Genomic DNA, 20,488 nt, shown 5'->3' with positions numbered 1-20,488 from the left:
AAGAGAATAGGTAGAAATTGAACATGAGTCTTGTCTTTGTAAGTAAGGCTTTTTGTTTTGGTTTTTTTTAGGGGGTGGGTTGTATTTGTGTGTGTGTGTGTGTGTGTGTGTGTGTGTGTGTGTGTGTGTGTGTGTGTACAGCTGCAGGAGCATGGGAAATCAAAGGACAACTTTGGGTGTTTTCAGTTACTCTCTGCCTTACCCTTTGAGACAGGGTCTTTCAGTGAACCTTGACCTCTCTGTTTCCACTTATCTGCCTGACCAGTGAGTTCCAGGAATTCACCTGTCTCTCCTGCCTCTCTCCTACAAGCTAGGGTTACAGGCATGCACCATCATGATCGGCTCTCTGAATGCTGAGGATCAAAATTCAGCTCTTTCTGGTTATGTGGCAAGCACTTTACAGACTGAGCCAGCCCAGTCCCCACTCTGGTTTGTTTGCTTGTTTTTTTTTTTTGTTGTTTTTTTTTGTTTTTTGTTTTTTTTTTTTGAGTTTTGTTTTTGACTGACCTACTTCATTATTTTTTTCAGGTTTTTTTTTCCAACTAGACTTGAAAATTTCCCCAAAGCCAGAGATTCTAATTCTGACATTGTGACATAATTTTATGTCTGTATATGCTTTTATGTATTGGCATTTGTGTGTTGTATGTGAAGAATGAAGCTTCTCCAAGCCTTTTTCGCTGAGCCATGACTTGGTAGATCATTATAGAACAAGGCTTGTAATAAAGATGTTCTCACTGTGTCCCTAGTGGACTGGCCTCTAGGGGCTGGCTGCTAGAATAGAATAGCAGCCAACTGGAAATTTTAGCTCATAGAAATAAACTTCTTGACCACACAAATGAAGAAGAAAAGGTATCCCATTTTTACTACTATCTGGCCAGAAAGCAAAGGACAGAGGGGTGGGTTGTGTTGGCCTCTCCCAGGAGAGGTGCTAAGAATGGGCCTGGGCTCCTCTAAAACTGGAATATTGAAGTCCTGATGCCAATACCTCAGACTGTGACTGTGTAGTCTAGCGCTTTTACCCACCCTTCTGCCCCTGGCTTCAATCAACCCTGAGTGGGAAACATTTGACGAATGTATGTATGGGTTGAACACACACAACTGCTTCCCTGTCATTATTTCCTAAATACGGTTGGACACCTATTTATTTACAGTGAGCTAGATTTTGTTAGTAATCCAGAGATTGCCACAGACTAACCTCTATTGGGTCTCCGATCTGTAGAGAATGGGTTTCTGGTTGCAGGTGAGCAAGGGTCGGTGAGAATTGACAGACACGGACTCAAGAGAGAGCTGAATCTGAATGTAAACTGTCAAATTAAGTATCAAAACTTTTTATACAAAAGAAAATAGGGAAGTTAGGTGACACATCGGCAAGGTACAATGAGGATACCGGATGCTTAATGACTCTAACACAAAACAGAGGAATGCATACACAGACTGGCAGGAACTGGGCAATAAAACAACTGAGACAAAGTCAGCTCTATCTAAGGTCAGCTATAGTCTTAGAAGCCAGGTGTGAGGCCTTTACACTCCCGGGGGCAAGGACTTTCTCAAGTCGTGGTTCTAATTAGGGAGCTCCACTCTAGCTAACCTTCTCATGAAGAATGCAATGCTGTAAAACCATAGCCCAATCTACTTCCTAAACCATTGTAAATTCCTGTATATGGGAGTGACTTGGCTTTTATTCTAAGTGATAGTGTGTGTGTGGGGGGGGGGCTATTTTACTAATAAGTAATGTAGTCTGCCATACATAACTATAATAAGAATTCTAAACTTACTTTGCTAAGCTTGCCCTGAGATTTCTAACGCTATATAGTAGATAGTAATGCCTGATTTCTTTCACTATCTCTCTTACAATACTAGAGGCAATTATGAATGTTACTGAATAGGCAACATTCTTACTGAATTCCAAGCCCATGGTCAGCTCAAGGACTACTAGGGCACTGGTGAAGGCCAGGAAGCAAAGTTCAATTTTGCTTAGGTATTTGACAAGTCATTGCTTGGAGATTCCTATAATAAAACAATACTGAAAGAAAGCAGACAGACCCATACTCTGACTGATGCAAGGACAAAATTGGAGCATACATGCTATGGGATGCCACAGTTCCAGGAGACTAAGTTTCTGTGAACTTTTCGCCTCAGGACTGCATCCAGGCTTTTGACCTGTCATGCATGTCACTACTGGAGTGGATGTAGCAAGAGATGATTTAAAGTGTCAGGGGATGTGCCTAAGTTCTATGCAAATATTGAGCCATCTTACACGAAGACCTGAGCACACATGTATTTTGGTGTCTGTGGAAAGTCAAGTCTCTAAGAACACTGAGAAATGACTGTTTGGAGGAAGGAGCTCTCTAGAGGTGGCATGAGGTCACATGGGTGGGTCCTAGTTCAGTCTGACTAAGTCATTATAAGAAGAGGGAGACATGTCAGAGTCGAATGCCCACAAAGGAGAGGCCAGCTGAGGACACAGAGGATGGTGAGGAAACACATTTCTGACCTGGAGGCCACCCAGTCTTTAACAGCAAATTGAATACAAGAAGAATTAGGGATTTGTCACGATGGAAGCCTCTGTCTATGCGCACCACCATTACCATGCAGTTGGTTTAGAGGGACATCACTGTACAGTAAACAGGTCCCTAGTAAGGCACTTGACAGTGAGAACAATCAGCTGAGGAAAGGGCTTTCCTGAGAGTAAGAGGGAAACCAACTGCCATTAGTGACAAACTGAGCTCAAGGCTAGCTTGAGCTACAAGGTGAGTCACTCACAAAAATCCAAAAGCCAGGAGTGTAGCTTGGTATAGAGTATTTATCAGGCATGCTTATGCCTTTACTCTAATAACACAAGTGCATACACGTGCATATGTACACGTGTACACACACACACCTACACACCTACCTAAAAATAAAAGCAACCACTACCAACAACAAACTTGCCTAACCCTGAATGTGAGTCATCTTCCCTGTAAGGTTTCACTAAGGCTCCTACCAACAGAGGCTGTATAGAGTGAGTAAGGCAAATAAATTACATTTGCGTTTTAAAGTTATTTGAAAGATAATTTCCATAGAAACCTGAAGAAATTTGTGCCAGTGTTGCCCCCAATTCTTTTCATATACAACTCGTCGCAAGAATTCCAGGTATGGGTTAAATGCCCAAGGCTATTTTCTTACTTGCTTGAATGAACTTAAGATAAATGGGCAGAGATAAAAATGGAGTTTACAGAAACCCTTAAGGGTGAGTTTGGGAGAAGAAATGAGCTTTCCTCCCAGCAAGTAGTAGGTCAACCATCTAATTAGAAAGTTGTACACGGAGACAAAGAACTTGCTATGTTATCCCAGCTGGCCGAAAACTACCCACCTGCTTTCATCTTTCCCAAGCAAGGACTACAGACTTGGAGCACTACAGACATGGAGCACTACAGACGTGGAGCACTACAGACTTGGAGCACTGCTGGAAATTCAGAAAGTTCTGTATGTAGGTTGTTTTCTGGAGACCTGGGGCCCCAGAGAAAGGAAGTGAGCTGGAGAAGTGCCGTGTTGGTTATGCTGGCTGGAGAAAGTCTCAACTGAAACTGGACAAGGAACTTGGAGTCTGACAAAATGTGACAGTGGTATCCTGGGCCAGAAGAAAAAGAGGGTACAGTTGACACAGCAGGGTGACTCAGGACCTGAAAACTCAGAAGTGGAACTATGAACGTCTAGAGCCCAGACCTCTGGAGCATCAGTGTGCAGCTCACAGCTGAGCATTCTCGCCTCGTGGCCCAGGTTCCTATACCTGCTACATCCTGTACTTGTAATATCCGCTCAGGCAGGGAAATGACCATTACTAGGAGAAGTCAGGACCAAAGTGGGGGAACTCTGGGTTCCCTGGGGTGGCTGGGTGGAAACTTACCCAGTATTTTCTTACCCGAAGCTTACAGTATTTTTTCAGATTAAAAAAAAAAAAAGATGGGGGGAGGGATAAAGATTAGATTTAATGCTGTTGAATGTGATAACTTGCTCAAGTCCGGAGTGTATTCCTTTGTGTCACCATGCTTCTTCCAAATGAGAAGGAACTTACATTATATACCCTTGGTTCATTGGCTCTTTGCTCTTACAATAATGCAGAATGTTTGCTAATAAATCAAGTTATGGTCACCACCTTTCTACTCTTGTGGCTCATGTGCTACAGTGAGACTATGCATGCATCTCTGTGTTGTTCTATGACATCATTTGTGGCTAGTATTTATATAATGGATGCAGTAAATTATTTCTGAGTTCAAGTGGCTTGGCTCTATGAATGCCACTTTTCTTAATGTATAGGTCCAGAACAAAGTACATGAATCTTCTAACAGGTTTGAATCTGAAATAAAGAATAAAGGGCTTTTAAGGAGCCCTGTTTGCTTGAATTCTTCTATATTATCTAGTAGATCTGACAACGTGAGAGCGAACCTGCCCCAAAAGCAAAACAAAACATGTTTATTTAACATCTTTGCTACTTTAAATAATTTTAATCTACCTTGTATGAAGATATTTTAACTCTTATTTTCTTACCAGAGATTAGGGAAAGACTTAAGGTTACTGACTGAGGAAAGAGGGCCCTGGGTGGGATTTGGTACAGTTATGACAGCAGCTCCCTGGAAGCCTGTGTGTTTCCAGTGTCAGGGAGTTAGCACCTGTCTACTACTGCCTTCCAGAGACGACCACTGGCAGTAAAGCAACTGCAGTTGTGACAAGGGACATCTCTCCGTGTTGGTCATCTTTCCTTTATTTCTGTTGAGGAACATATTTCCTCAGGAAGAAAAAAAAATTGTTTTTTGAACAGACTTAAGACAAGCAGGCTCTAACAGTTTGCCACACCCCCACATCAGTGTTTTCACAGCTGAGTGGTTCCCAGCCTCAAGCTTCTTTTCATAGAGGAAACTGTTGTGATAATAAAGAAACCTGATGTGGGGTGTGTGGGGGCAGTTCTGAGCCCCATGTTTTAGTCTTGTGTAACCTTTTTTAGAAGTTGCTCAACCCTCTAAGCTTCCGTTTCCAAACTGTATGTCACACAGGGCAGGGTAATCTCACGACAGAGGAAGCAGAACGACTCAGGCTTTGAACAGGAAGAGGACCACAGAAGCATTTTGAGGCAGCACCAGTAGATAGGAGCCAGGTGTGGTGCACACACCTTTAGCCCTAGCATTTGGGAGGCAGACGCAGACGAATCTTTTGAGTTCCAGGCTACCCTGGTCTACAGAATGAGTTCCAGGACAGCCAGGTCTAGAAAGAAAGAAAGAAAGAGAGAGAGAGAGAGAGAGGGAGAGAGAGAGAGAGAGAAGAAATAAAGAATAGAAATAATGATGTAGGCATACTACATGGTTCTTAGAAGACAGAACTTCTCAAGTCCAACAAGGTGTAAGTCCCCTTGCTTTGGTGTGTAGGCTGCTACTTGGTGGCAGATGGAATATGTCCCTGGAATGTTTGAGTGGAGTTGGCTGTGAGCTGCTTTATAGTGCTTGCCCAAGACCGGCCTCAGAGTCTGGAAGACACAATGCCTGCTGCTCATCCACTTAGCACATGGATCTGGCAGCATGATTGTCATCCCTCACCATTCTCACAGAGAAGAGAATTACGTCAATGTAATTGAGATAAAGCTGTGTCATGATTAAGGACCTTGTAGCAATCTGCCTTTCCTCGGACGTCGTGACACTCTGTCTTGCTATGGCCCTGTAACATAAATTCTAATTCAAGGCTTTTTCTTTTTCTTTCACTGAACATTCAGTTTCTTTAAGAGTGTAATTGGTTTACAAGACTTTTGAGAAATACGTTTGTTTCAATCTTTAGATTGTAACTGCAGTCTTGCACGCTGAAAATGTGCGGTGACTCACTAGCAGGTCAGCTTCCCTGACAGGTTGCTGCCAGCTATGTGTTAGTGGGAGAGACGCCCTGACATCATCCCTGAACTGCTTTCTCTTTCATATTCTTGTGTTCTTGCAGCTGTGAGCCAGAGGGTGGGTGAGGCTGAGAAAGAAGCAGGCTTTAGAAATGTCAGACATCCTCCTGGAGCTGCTCTGTGTCTCCGAGAAGGCTGCTAACATCGCCAGGGCGTGCAGGCAGCAGGAGACCCTCTTCCAGCTGCTCATTGAGGAGAAGAAAGGTGCAGAGAAGAACAAGAAGTTTGCTGCAGATTTCAAGACCCTGGCGGATGTGCTGGTGCAGGAAGTTATAAAACAGAACATGGAAAACAAGGTAAGAGGTCAGGCCACGGTGGCTGCAGGACACCTGCCTCCGTGCTTCCTCTGGTTCCCTCAGAATAAACAGCAGGCCTTTTACTGACTCTTATGTTCTCTTAGGTCCAAACAAACACCTTGCAGCCTTGCCTTATTTTTATTACAGTATTAAAATGGTCTTTGCAGGAAATCATTGAAGTATAGAAAAGCAAACAGGATGAGAGTGCTCAGATTCCTAACCTGAGTATATGGTATTGACCCTCTTACTTATTGATGGGTTTCTTGTTAATAAATAATATATGCTCTCTGCACCAGAGCACACTGAGCTACATGCTCCCGAGGGCCACTGACGCTTCCTTCTGTGTGTCCACGCTCTGACCCACTTATTTCAGAGCAGTGTTTGGCTTCTCAGCTAAACCATTTATCTAATGTTTTGCTTTGGTTATGGGCTTGGAATTAGGCGAACTCTCCCTTTATTCTACTATAAAAATATGGTCATGACAAACACTGATTGTGATTCTATGTGTGGAAATGGCTAGAAAAAGCCAGGCTTCTTGAGTCGTAGCAGTAACACCAGCAAGCAGTGCTCACTGAGGCTGCATGGACTTGACTTTGTTACCCCTATAAGAATTCTGTAAGGTTAGAGCCATTGTTCTACTGGGATGAAGCTGTCACAGAGAGCTGGAGTAAGTTGCCTGAATTGACGCTGCCCAGCATGACAGCTTGAGTTCTTCAACATAGGAAATGGTTTCTAAGTCTGTGTCACTGGGCATTCTGTCGTCTTTTATATAACTCGCCCCACCTTCTTTTTTTTTTTTTTAAATTTGGGAGGATGGAACTTTATGATAGAAAATAATATAAAACACTTCAATATCTTTATTGAACTTTTTAAACCTGAGGACTACTGTAGAATTCAGTAAAATCTTGACCACCAGTGTGAGAAGAGAATACATGAATTATACAAAATCTCCATAGACTATATATTTTTTCATGCCCTTTACTACCTGGCTTTGGTGAGCTAAATGAAGGAAGCTTGTTTTCTGTTGTTACCAGTGGAGACCCTTGGATACAAAGGCGGGTTGGGCAACTGGACTGGATATATGTCAACATTTTATGGGTTGATATGTGCCTCTAAACAATAGAACAAGCCCAGGCAATTGTTCATGAAGTAATGCCAGAATTTATTAAACAAATACTTTCCATTTGAGCTGCTTTAGATACTTCTATTTCAGGCCCCCTCTGTCTGCATTCCTCTGAATAGCTCTGTAAGCAGGTGTGGGGGCTGGGGAACTGACAGATTGCCAGCTCTTGTAGGCCTGTTCTCTTCTGCAAAAGAGAAAAAAGAGTAGCAGGCGGTGTGGCCATTGGTGGTTTGACCCTCTGGGATGGGCAAGTTTAAGGCTGTCAAGCAACTCCTTCCCCAAACCAGCAACATCTCAGTCAGCAGTATTTGGGGGCGGGGGTGGGGTGGGGGGAGTCTTCTCAGGGTCAGGAATGAACTGTGTTTATCTGAGCATGACACAGAGATGAGACAAAAGCCTCATTTGGTCCCCTGTTCACTCTGTGTTGATGCTTAGGTCACAGGTTACTACAGTATTTCTCTTCTTTTTTCTTCTTGTTCTCTTTTCTGTCATCTTCTAGCCTGAAAGGTAATGACATTCCTGACAGGTGCAGAGATGCAACTGAAAATGGAAATAAAACCTAAGACCTAATAATTCCAATAATAATAATTCTAATTAATATTAATATAATTCTAAAACCTAATAATTCCAGCCTCTTCTCTCCATCTTTAGATTATTTTAGGAACTGGAGAGATGGCTTAGTGGTTAAGAGCACTGGCTGCTCTTCCAGAGAACCCGAGTTAGATTCTAAGCACCCACGTGACATTATTATAATCATCTAATGGGATCCAATGCCCTCTTCTGGTGTGACATACATGCAGACAAAGTACCCAAAGGACATCAGGAAGCCAGGACTCAGCCGCTTTCCTGGCAAAGGAGCAGAAAAATATTAGAAAACTAAACACAGAATCAAGCTGACTTAGTTCCATGTTCAAGTTGACTTCTGCAATGGGTGTTTTTGAGTTTCAGATCTAACTCTGCTTATGGAACTAACTCTCTTAGGACCTGATTGTGGAGGGGTGGGGGGCTTTGATGTTATTTATTTTTTGTTTTTGTTTTTGTCAAACTCTGACTCATTCAGTTTCCAGGCTTGGGGAAAAAAGTTTTTGGAGAAGAATCCAATGAGTTTACAAATGATTTGGGTAAGTATAAGAATCTTACTGTGTTATGTAGTAATTATCATATTATTCCAATCTCTAACTCAGACCATAACATAAGTTAATGCTAGGAAGCTTTTGGGACAAAGAGCATAACATGCTTAAGTACGGAGCTTTATTTAGACTCTACCTCAGAATACCATGACATTTAAGTTAGAGAGAAGCAAGGTGGTTTCTTGGAATAATTCAGCAACCCATGAATCATTCTAAATTTAAATGTGTAGCATCTTAGTAAGTGTGACTTAGCCTTTAGGAAAATTCTATAGCCTTTTGACAATCTAATGTGTCCATTGGTGCCCCAGAAAGATGTTCATCTACATGATTGAGAAGATATTGTCTGGGTGGAATTTAAGTCCATTTGGGGTCCCCTGGACTCTACAGCTCTTGACTGAGTGTAGCAGATACCTCAGTCCTGGATTAATGCATGGTGTTGCTCCAGTCGCCCCTGCACTTCATCTCAGAACCTTGGTAAATGTACTTGGCTTTACCAGAAGGTTCCTTTCATACAAGTTTTTAATTTTATTTTTCTGTTGTTCTGTTTGATGTGACCCCCCTGCTGTGTTTTCCAGGCTTGTAGCAGAGACTGCAGGCATGAACTGCCCACTTGGCTTCTAGCAAGTTTTTAGTATACATTTCTATGACTCTCAGAAGACAGAAATCTTATTTAAACTTCTAAAAGTTACAAATAAGTATTGTGATTAATTCAAAATACATTTAATTTGCAATCCTACATCTGACTATAAACAGTTAAATGCTTCATTTGTCTAGAACTAAAGAGGCAAAAAACATTCCATTTTCATTTTCCTGTTTGTAAAAGGACAGAGAAACTGGGAGAGAGGGCTGAGTCTGTGGTGCCTGCTGGCACTACAGTGGGGCTTCCCGCTAAGTGTGATGGAGACAGCTGGCCAAGCTCAAGCATATGATATACTCATTTGACTGGCCCATGATTTTCAGTAAGCTGGAAGCACCACTAAGTGTGTGGCAGTTAGCTCCCCATTTTAACAGCCTAACAAAACACAAATGTAAGTATATTTCAGTGACTGATAGCTCAGTCACTGCTGTGGGCTGGAGAGGCAGCTTTGTGGTTGATCCCTGCTCGGCATTCCTGAAGAGCCTGCTCTCAAACCCCAGCACCCCCAAAACAGGCAAAACATGAGGAGTTATTACTGTGATCAATTGATTCCCACTGAGCCCTAAGCTGTGCTGAGCCTATCAGATCTTAGACTTTCCTGAAAGTTCAGTACATCCAGGTGGTGCCTGGAGCATTTCCAAAGAGCTCGCAGGTGCTGCTGGTTGGAGCTGTTGGGGTAGGTGGGAGTGTGGATCTGTAACCCCTTTCCCACCTTTTCTTTAAGAGGTCTCACTAGGTAGCACAGCCTGCCTTGAACACAAGCAAGCCTTCCTCTGAGTACTGGGATTACAGGAGTGTCCAACCATATTCAACTCAGCTGTCACTTTTCACTATTAAATCTGGTATACCTTTTACTTCTGTGGAGACAGGGTCTTGTGTGGCCCAAACTGACTTTCTAATTTCTGTGTCACCAAGGCTGGATCTAAAATCCTAATCTTCTGACATCCACCTACAACGTGCTGGGGTTTTAGGTATTGCTACCATGTCCAGCTAACTTTACCTATTTTCCCAGCCTCCTCTTTCTTTTCTCCCAGGAGGTTGGCAACCAGACTCATCAGGGGCCCAAAGTGCATATTTTAAGAGCTGCCAATGCAGGGCCTCTTTTCTCTGTTTCCATTGGAGAGGTGGCCAGCTAACACCTGGCTTCCAGCTGCCGTCACAGAGGGGAGTTTTTGTGTCATTTTGATCCACTAAGTTTTATTGCATTCAAAATTACTATGTTTCATCTGATATTACGGAACATAAGCAATATTTTTGTTACAAGCAGTATTACAGAAGGAAGTAGAAGCATTTCTGTATGTGGATACAATCTACCTGTTCTTTTCAGTAGCATTCTGAAATGGGCAAAGCAACCTACACGCTTGAAAAGTCACATCAAAGCTAAGTAACAGAGCAATCATCAAAGGCTGAAGAAAGCCACGTGGTCTGTGCTGCCCCTTAAATAGAATGCAGAACTTTGTCCATGTAGACATTTCTCTGGGCAGCAGGCTTAGTCCTGGAACCTAGCCTCTCTGCGGAGTTGAAGAGTGTGGTGCCACTAGCACCCACAGCTTTGTAAAGTATGGCTGGTGATCTGGCAGTTGGCAAGGTTTCAGAACCATTGCTGTGGCACCTAACTGATGAGTTCAGCTCAGCTGCCCAACCCTCTCCGTGCTCGATGCCGCCTGCTGTTCCTTCTCCCAGACTGCCTGGGAAGCAGTGGCTCCAGTTTGTCTTTATTCCAGGGGAAAAGATCACAGTGGAGCTGCAGTCCACGGAGGAGGAGACGGCAGAGCTTCTCAGCAAGGTCCTTAACGGCAACATGCCGGCATCGGAAGCGCTGGCTCAGGTGGTTCATGAGGACGTGGACTTAACTGATCCCACGCTGGAGTCCCTGGACATCAGCATCCCTCACGAGAGTCTTGGGATTTGGGTGGATCCCATTGGTAAGTGTAGAGCCGCTCCATGTGCGTTTCCTCATTCGTTCTAGCCCATAGTGTTCTTCTTAGGGGGTCAAGGCAGCTCTAAGAAATAGAGACTGTCAGAACACCAGATCTCCTGGAAGAATTTTAGTTTTGGTTTTGTTTTTTATTATTTCATACATGTATACAGTGAAATGTCTTCATACCCCCAACACTTCCTAGACCTCCCCAACATGTTCCCCTCCTAATATCATGTCTTTATTTTTATTTTAGAAACTCACTAAGTCTAATTACTGCTGCCCAACTAGGTACCTAAGTGTGGGGATATCCACTGTCATGTGGGAGCAACCCTTCCCCAAAAAAATACTTTTCCCCCATCTAGTAGCCAGCTGCCAACAGCTCCTCATGAGCCCCTCCCATGTGCTGGAAATTTGGCTAGCTTCATCCCATGAGCACTTACATCAGTGGTCACTGCTGCCGTGAGGTTATGGGTGCCTTAGTCATGCCATGGCTAAGAGAAGTTGCTTTATTTCTTTTCTTTATTTTTATTTTACGTGTATGAAAAATGGCCAAAAATACTCATATACTATGTGTGTGCAATGACTGTGGAGGCCAGAAGAGGGCATCAGATACCCTGGGACTGGAGTTACACATAGTTGTGAGCCATACACACACACACACACACACACACACACACACACACACACACGCACACACACACACACACATACACAGTGTGAACTGACTAATCTGTAAATGACTTCAGACTGGCCAATCAGTGAGACTGTGAATGGCAGCAGTGTGATTCAGCTTTCTGCCATACGTGAGTACAGGGTAGATCTTCAGATTTCAAAACACTAAACCCAAACCTGACTTTAAATCATTGGCCACTCATTCAGTTAGGCAACAGTCAAAACTCAAGGACAAGCCAAACAGCTAAACGTGTCTTGGACGACTTGTAAGCCAATATAAACCTTATTAAATTCTTGTCCTTTTATGGTAGAATTGTAATTATAATGTGTTGCTTTTTAAATGTAGCCCCTTTCCTCAATGGCACTATCAAGGTCCTAGGAGCAAAGTCTCCTCACTTTGCTATCTCTCTGGTAAATTCTGCTTCACACATTGGAAGTCCTCATTATACTGAGCCAGACAACTGTGTTAGCACCTATCCTGCATGCGAATTGACACAACACAGTATAACAACAGATAGCTGCATAACCTTCAGCCAGCATATTCTATATGAACACTAAGAATTTTCCCCCAAATCTCTGGTCATGAAAGGGTAAATTGCTATCTATTATAATTCTGAGGGACGGTGATTTTCTGTATCCTACTTCTACCCTGGAGAGATGTTTGTTGGTTTGCTGGGTCATTGGCCAGACACATCTTTCACTGTGTGCTAGTTCATGGGATGGCAAAGTACCAATAGAATGAATAAATACTACAAAGCAGATTTATTTGATTGGTAGGGACTGAGTAGTCCAGCAATGGCTGTCATACTCTGGAGAGGCTGGTAGCTGCTCAGTCTACAATGCTGGATACCTCAATAGTCCAACTCTGACACTAAGAGTCTGGAGAATTCCCAGAAACCACTGGACTTTAGACCCTGATGGCAGCCCAGAGAAGCTTAGATTCTGACCTTAGTGAAGGATGCCACCACCACCACCAGCAGCAGCAGCAGCAGCAGCAGCAGCAAGGAGGAAGGCAGACAGGCAAAACCAGCCCTGTTTTTCCTTAGACCTCTTTACAGCTAGGCTACTGGCAGGTGCCACTCCCTCTGTGGGAAGATTGTACCCACCTTCAAATAATGATTCCAGCTAATATCTCCACAGACACATGCCTCTTAGTTGATCCCAGATCTAGTCAACTTGACAACCAAGATCAGCCCTCACAAGCACTGTTAACTTCTTCTCTGCTATGCTGACTTCATTATCCCCTTTCTTGCATCTTGGGGAGGCAAATGATAACAACAATAATAGGCCATCTCAGGTCTGATGAACTCCTAGAAGGCTCCTGTTCACAGGGCACATCTGGGTCAGACTTGTAGACTCATTCCTTTCCCACCTCACTGGAAGCTCACTGATTCCGTCAGACTGGCTGTCCAGCAAACCCCGGGGGTCCTTTTGCCTCTGCATCCTCCACACTGGGATTTTTAAGAGTGATGTACTTTGCCCCGCATCTTACACAGGTGCTGCAAATCCAAACTTAAGTCCTCACACTGCTAAAGCAAGCACTTTATCCACTGAGTCACCTCCCCAGCCCTGACTGCCCTTGAGGAATTGTGATGTGCAAGGTGCTATGCTAGGTCCCATAGGATTGTAACCGTGTCCTCAGCTTCAAGAGGCAGAGGGATAAAGATCTCCAGTTAAAGACTAGCCTGTGCTCCCTAGAAATCCTACTTCAACCCAATTAAGACAATTTTTAAAGTCCTCATACACTCAGAGTGAAGCATACTGCAGCACAAGCAACTTAAGCATGAGTGTTCAAATGTTTCAGTGCAGGCAGTGCCCAGAGGTGAGATCTGATTGGTTACTAAATTAGAAGGGAACTTACACAGGGCAAAGCTCCTAGAGAGTCGCCACTACTTCTAAACAAACTGTCCATTTGCTTCTTCTTTTTTTTTTTTTCCAGATTCAACCTATCAGTATATTAAAGGTTCTGCCAATGTTAAATCCAACCAAGGAATTTTCCCCAGCGGACTTCAGTGTGTAACCATTTTAATTGGCGTGTATGACCTACAGACAGGCCTGCCCCTAATGGGAGTCATCAATCAGCCTTTTGCGTCCCAAAACCTAACTACTTTAAGGTAAAAATAAAAAAATGGACGTTTTCAGTCTTGATCATCTAGCCTTTGCTTTGCTTTCAGTCTTGATCATCAAGCTTTGCTTGTTAGGGTTGTCGCTGTACATGGCATTCCCATGCGTGGATTCTGTGGGGTGTGCCCACTGTGAGTCCACAGGGCTGGATTAAAAAATGCCTTCTATCTTCAGTCCCAGAGTTGGCATAGTTTTATTAGGGTTTAAGTACACACTGATACTCTAAGAGAAATTAATACTGCCTTGGAGAAATCATAGCTTTGCATCTGAGATACAGCAATTCTATTCCTGTTTCTAGAATTCACTCAAAACCACACAAACAGATTAATGCTACACAGTGTCTTCAGATACACAGAGACAGGGTAGATACCACCGCTGTGTTGCCAGATGAATTTCTGTGTTAGGATAGAAGAATTACAGAACAACCTGTGCAGAATGTTCAGTGGGATGATTGGCAGACATGGCCAGGATCAACTCCATCTCCTTCTAAATACTGCCAGGGTCAGCTTTCTTCCTCCTGATAGCTCCCTGCCTTACCATTGATTCCATCACAGCCTGGAGAATGGCCAGGAGGCTCTGTGCCGAAGCACCGACTCCAGAGCACAGCGAGTTTGAACAGAGGCGGTATCTTTTGCTCTCCATTAGAAAAAACTTGCAGTCTCTGTCACATAGGACTGTCTGCTCTAATGAATCTTCAGCTTACTTCAGAGAAAGATGGAGCTAAAGTTTAAGCCTCTGGAGTTTATTCTGGTTTTCTTCAGACCAAGTATGTTTTGGTAGTTTTTTAAAAGGTCATTAAAACTGGGCATGGAGATACACACCTGTAAGCCCAGCACTCCAGAGACTGATACTCCAGAGTCAGGACTTCAGTGGGTCACAGATTCAGGGAAGAGACCCTGGCTTTGAATGCAGCTTCCACCACTTAAGGATCCTGGTGGCCTTAGCAAGTGATTTCCTTTCCCCGCCCCTAGCCTCTCATCTGTAGATTGAGTACCTGACTCAGAGGAGAAATAGATTAAACAAAGTTGCTATCTATTGTTGCCAAAAATAACAACGTGAGTCCATTCTTCGAGTCAAAAGCCAAAGTGATTCAGAATAAAAACGAATAAGCCAATGACGGGAGGCCTGCAAGGGAAACTGAGGGACTTATAAGACTCAGATGTTCATCTCTTTCTCTCGGAGACTTTAAATGACAGAAGCAGTACTGAGCTTTGCCATTGTTGTTAGAGGCCAGAAACCGCATCCGTACTTTACTGCTATCCCAGCTAGATATGAGAGTGCTCTAAAATGTTAGTGCCCCTCTCTCACTATCACAGGCCGCTCTGTGCTTACACGGCACTCTTAGAGTTAATTAGTAGCTCGAAGTTCGTTTATAGGCTCAGGAGCATTAAAACTCATTTTGCTTTGAGGCATTTGAGTAAAACAAACATGCTAATCAGCACCTAACCTGTTTCCTGCAGGTGGAAGGGACAGTGCTACTGGGGCCTTTCGTACATGGGGACCAACATCCATTCCCTGCAGCTCGCCATCTCTAAAAGCGACAGTGAAACCCAGACTGAAAACTCGGACAGAGAGTTCTCCAGCCCCTTTTCTGCAGTCATCAGTACCAGCGAAAAAGACACCATCAAAGCTGCTCTTTCGCGCGTGTGCGGAGGTAGCGTCTTCCCCGCGGCAGGGGCTGGCTACAAGAGCCTCTGTGTAATCCAGGGCTTGGCTGACATTTACATCTTCTCAGAGGACACCACGTACAAGTGGGACTCCTGTGCCGCCCACGCCATTCTGAGGGCCATGGGTGGGGGCATTGTAGACATGAAAGAGTGCTTAGAGAGAAGTCCAGACACGGGGTTGGATTTGCCACAGCTGCTGTATCATGTGGAAAATAAAGGTGCTTCTGGGGTGGAACTCTGGGCCAACAAGGGAGGGCTGATAGCTTACAGGTCCAGGAATCGGCTGGACACCTTCCTGAGCCGCCTCATCCAAAACCTCGGGCCTGTAAAGACACAAGCATAAGACTCATCTCAGGGCCCTTCAGCCGAACTGCATCTTTTCCTGTTATCTCTTGAAGATAGTTTTGTCCCACTGGTTAAAATTCACCTTCCTGTTTTGAGGAACATTTTCTCATTATGTGTTCATGATGTGAATTTTAGTAAATTAGTGGCATTTGTGTCACAGTTAAGTTGGTATATGACATCGTTATATGAACATTGTGCTGTTATTGTTGCTTGGAACCCTTCAATAAAATACCAAGGGAGGAGCAAAACTGTACAGTTCAAGTGGAATGACTAAATGACCCAGCTGTTTGGATCCAGGCAGCTTGGGTATCCATGGGGTTAGCCTGAGGCAGAAGATTTAGAATATTATAGCTAAGTTTATGTACTTTCTTTCTCTTCTTTTCTTTTTCTTTTTTTGATTTTTCGAGACAGGGTTTCTCTGTATAGTCCTGGCTGTCCTGGAACTCACTCTGTAGATCAAGCTGGCCTCGAACTCAGAATTCCTCCTGCCTCTGCCTCCCGAGTGCTGGGATTAAAGGTGTGTGCCACTACGCCCGGCTAGTTTATGTACTTCCAATACTTGTGTTTCTTATTTTAAAAAAAGAAGGCTGATAACTGAGGGTTTCTACTCACTGAAGCAGGGTGGGAATTAGAAATCAGGAAACAAAACGGCAAAGACATACAGAGACTGGAGAAAGAGAAGACAGAGCATGTAATAATAGGTGGTAGGTAGGTAGGTAGGTAGGTAGGTAGGTAGAAAGAAAGAAAGAAGGAAAGAAAAGGAAGGAAGGAAGGAAGGAAGGAAGGAAGAAAGGAAAGAAAGAAAGAAAGAAAGAAAGAAAGAAAGAAAGAAAGAAAGAAAGAAAGAAAGAAAGAAAGAAAGAAAGAAAGAGAAAGACATAGACCGGTGATAGTTGGTAGAACATACATACATACATACATACATACATACATACATACATACATATACAGGCAGGTGATAGTAGATAGATCTCGTATATACATACTACATGCATACATACATACATACATACATACATAGGCAGGTGACAGATGGAAAAGCATAGGTAAAGCAGAAGGGGGTGTAACAAAGAGCTCCCTGTATGTTTTGCATGTTTACTACTCTCCACTACAATAGCAATACAACCTTCTGTTTGCCATACTAACTTCTCTTAGAGCTGTGCATAGACCACATGTGCTGTGCTCTTTAGAAGCTCAGGTAACCCAGGGAGTGTCAACTGGAGGGATTGTTTGATCCCTCTGTGCTCTGGGTACTAATGGCTGTTTCTGTAGCATCCTCACGGTCACCGATTACTGGTAATAAGTCAACCATATTTATTTCATCTCTTATTCTTCAACTCAAGAAATGAATTGACAAGTAATTTATGCATATTATGTTGTACATGTATGATGCTTTGAAGTATGCATGCTACATTGAGCTAAAAAGGGTGAGCTATTATCTCACCTTCTGTGGTGAGGACATTTACAAGCCATTGCTAGGATTCATGCAGTACATGCCCCACTGTTAGCTATAGTCACCACATTGGACAGTAGACCTCTTGAAGTTTTTTTCTAACTGAAATCCTGTTTTCTTTTATCAATATCTTGCTAACTCCCTCCTATATGGGGACTTTTCTCAGACGTGCCAGTGATTTAAATAATGACATAGGCACTTTTTAATATTCTAAAGCTTAGGCCTTTCAGTTACTCTAACCCTCCTAATCCTGGCACTATGTCCTATCACGTGACCATCTCTACCTGTCTGTTCTGCTCTCTGATCCAATGTTCAGCTCATCTGGCTGAATCTCCTGCCTCTGAATCTTCTCCCAGCATCCCTCTCTCTGCCCAAAAGATCTCCCCTCCACTTCCTGCCCAGCTATTGGCCATCAGATCTTTATTACAACCAGTCAGATACAACTCACCTTAGGCAGGTGAGGAAGAGTGAATATTTACAAACTATGGGACCCATGATGGGCCATAGAAATAACAATGCTAAGATCCTGCCAGGCTTTAGCTCTCTGCCCCTACAGAATTAACAATTGACACTGCAGAGACACTCCTTCACACAGTGTTACCCTTTCTCCCTCCTGAGTTCTCTAGAGCAGTGAGAATCTAGCTCTATAATGGCAAAGCCATCCTTACTCAGTCATCCTTGTAGGACCAGTAACATACACCAATGGGCACTTAGGTGATGCCATAGTCCTGGCTGCTGTACTCACTCCTGTGATAAGCATGGAACAGCTGCTTCTTTCACATGAGTCAGCCATCATTGTTAGAACTTAGTGTCATGCAGCAGATCCATTAGTGATGCAGGCAGAGCTTTAAAAGTCTACGCTGGGCTCTGGGACTGAAGTCTTGCAAGTTGTGTATTTCTGTTACTATTCTTTTTTATTTGAAACAGGGTTTCACTGTGTAGCTTTGACTGTCCTGGAACCTGCTCTGCACACCAGGCTGGCCTCGATCTCAGAGATCCTGAGTACTGGGATTAAATGTGTGTGCCAACATGGCCCAGCTCTGTTACTAATTTTAAAGGTTGATTTGAAGATAAGTTCATTCTTCACGAAACACATAAGAAATTAGAACTTAAGAACTTGCTCCCATATGCACTGGCATGAAGAAATTGCATGTTATTTTTTTAAGAGCAAGTAATGTTAGTATGAACATCTTAAGAGTATATAGTCAATAACATACAGTAAAAGCAGACACTTTCCAAGGGATTTGAATGGGCAGTTCCCTAGTTAAAAAGAGAGGAAAAAACCCAAAGAGAAGCGAGAGACGATACATTTTAGATATAACCAGCCCTTTATCTGTACCTTTCATAACCACAAACTTAAGTAATGTTAGATGGAAAATGCTTTTTAGTTTAAATTGTACTGAATATGTAAGAAGTTTTCATGTCGATGTTTTCCAGATACTGTGGTTGAACATCTATTATACATACGTGTACACACATACACACACACATGCACATACATGCACACTTACATGCATACAATTTACATTGAATTTAGGTTTTATAGGTGATCTGAATTCTGGTGCATACAGGAGAAAGTTAAGTAGGTTATATGCAAACATTCTGTCATTTTATACAAGGAACTTGAGCTTGTGAGAACTTGAGTCTCTGGGGTGGTTGCTTTCTAAAGTCGTTTGCAGGAAGTCTGGGGCAAGATTATTTGACATTCTTGTCATTTTCTTCTATTTCTACAACTGTTTTATATTCAATATTTTTATAAGAATCCCATTATCATTACCTACAGAAGCCTTCAATTCTTTGTTTTCAAACTCAAGTTTCATTATTTTCTGTTATGTTTAATCTATGAACTCTCTGTGTGTGTGTGTGTGTGTGTGTGTGTGTGTGTGTGTGTGTGTATTACCTGACTTTGCAGGAAGTACAGGAATACAACTTCCAAAAATTATAGAAATGACAGATGGCTGATTGCCTGGACAGTCCCCAGTATTCTCTATAGTGTTGGAGCATCTCTCTTCAGCCTTCTGACCCAGAATGTTTTACAGACCTTTTATGAAGCAAGAATTTTGAAGGACTTGCTTACTCTGTCTTGGTAGAGCTTGGCAGTTGACTTCCTGCATTCGTTGTCCTTTCTGGACAGCATTCTGTCTGCAGATAAAGTTAGAGCATTTTCTTTGTCCAGCAGCTAATTTGCCACATTAAATTTAATGCTTATCATCTTTTTGAAGTGGAATGGGGATAACTGTCAGGAACAGACCTGTCTCATAGTCAAAAAAATCATAAATTAATAAAATTATATTTAAATGCTATATTCTGTAAGTCTCTGAGATTTTTGAAGAACAATTATTTATTTATACTATATGTGAATTGTCAAACATAGTTTATCCTTAGCTATCTACTTTTTGAATAACCTTGAATACATCTTATTATAATTATCTAAACTAGTATCTAATATAACCATGAGTTTGACTATCTGACTATTGATTTTATTTAACTATCCCTAATAGTTCATAATTTGTATTATTATCATCTAATATATTGTAATAACAATTTTCAAAAGGACTAGAACTTTATATTGTAACTTTAAAAATTATATGAGTATGATACCTCAAATAAATGTTAAACACATATATTATATGTATAAAAATAATTTAAATTTGTATAAATATACAATAACCTATACCAATGTATCAAAAATAACTTTATTTCTGTATCAATACACAAAAATTCTGTACCAGTGTAACAAAATATGACCTTGATTTTACATCAATATATAAAGATTTTACCAATGTAAGATTATGGGTATAAAATATTTTTTGGTTTAAGAGTAGATTCAATAATCCACCTCTACTTGTATAATGCCTTATAATATTTCTATATCCTTTTTCTTTTCAAACTCCTACTCTTTAAGAAAGAAAGAAGGATAGAGAAGAGGAAAGGAAAGATAGAAATCCCTGAGTCCAAGCTTCTTACTTAGTTTCCTCCCTGTCTAGGACTGTCATTACTTCTAAATAATTCCTTAAAATGACAATATATGTATAATTTATAAAATGACCAACACCATCCACCCCAATTTAAGGGATTTCGATGATGGTCTCTTTATAGTTGCTTCCCAATGAACTGGAAAGAAGAATTCCTGTTTGGGGGCCCAAAAGGAAATTGGAAAAATGGTTCAGTCAAAAGAAAGCTATTTGCTGTCCAGTCTCTATGTGCTG

The 20,488-nt window shown here is 42.3% G+C and overlaps 1 protein-coding gene across 3 annotated transcripts in view; it reads left to right on the top strand.

The window, feature by feature from the left end:
- Inpp1 (inositol polyphosphate-1-phosphatase) overlaps positions 1 to 20,067 on the top strand; it is a 32,264-nt gene extending 12,197 nt beyond the window's left edge. For 2 of the 3 annotated variants that reach the window (XM_011238442.3, XM_011238441.2), the window contains exons 2-6: positions 5,956 to 6,207; positions 8,391 to 8,451; positions 10,822 to 11,022; positions 13,630 to 13,804; positions 15,275 to 20,067. In XM_011238442.3, coding sequence (XP_011236744.1) covers positions 6,004 to 6,207; positions 8,391 to 8,451; positions 10,822 to 11,022; positions 13,630 to 13,804; positions 15,275 to 15,824 — 1,191 coding nt within the window. In that variant the 5' untranslated portion in view covers positions 5,956 to 6,003 and the 3' untranslated portion in view covers positions 15,825 to 20,067. The remainder of the gene's footprint in view (positions 1 to 5,955; positions 6,208 to 8,390; positions 8,452 to 10,821; positions 11,023 to 13,629; positions 13,805 to 15,274) is intronic. The other variant, NM_008384.2, reaches the window with a different exon arrangement.
- Positions 20,068 to 20,488: the final 421 nt, after the last annotated feature.

Source organism: Mus musculus, chromosome 1, assembly GCF_000001635.26.
Source record: "Mus musculus strain C57BL/6J chromosome 1, GRCm38.p6 C57BL/6J".
Classification (NCBI taxonomy): Eukaryota; Metazoa; Chordata; class Mammalia; order Rodentia; family Muridae; genus Mus; species Mus musculus.
The sequence above is the reverse complement of the archived record's forward strand: the minus strand, read 5'-3'. Positions and strand labels throughout refer to the sequence as shown.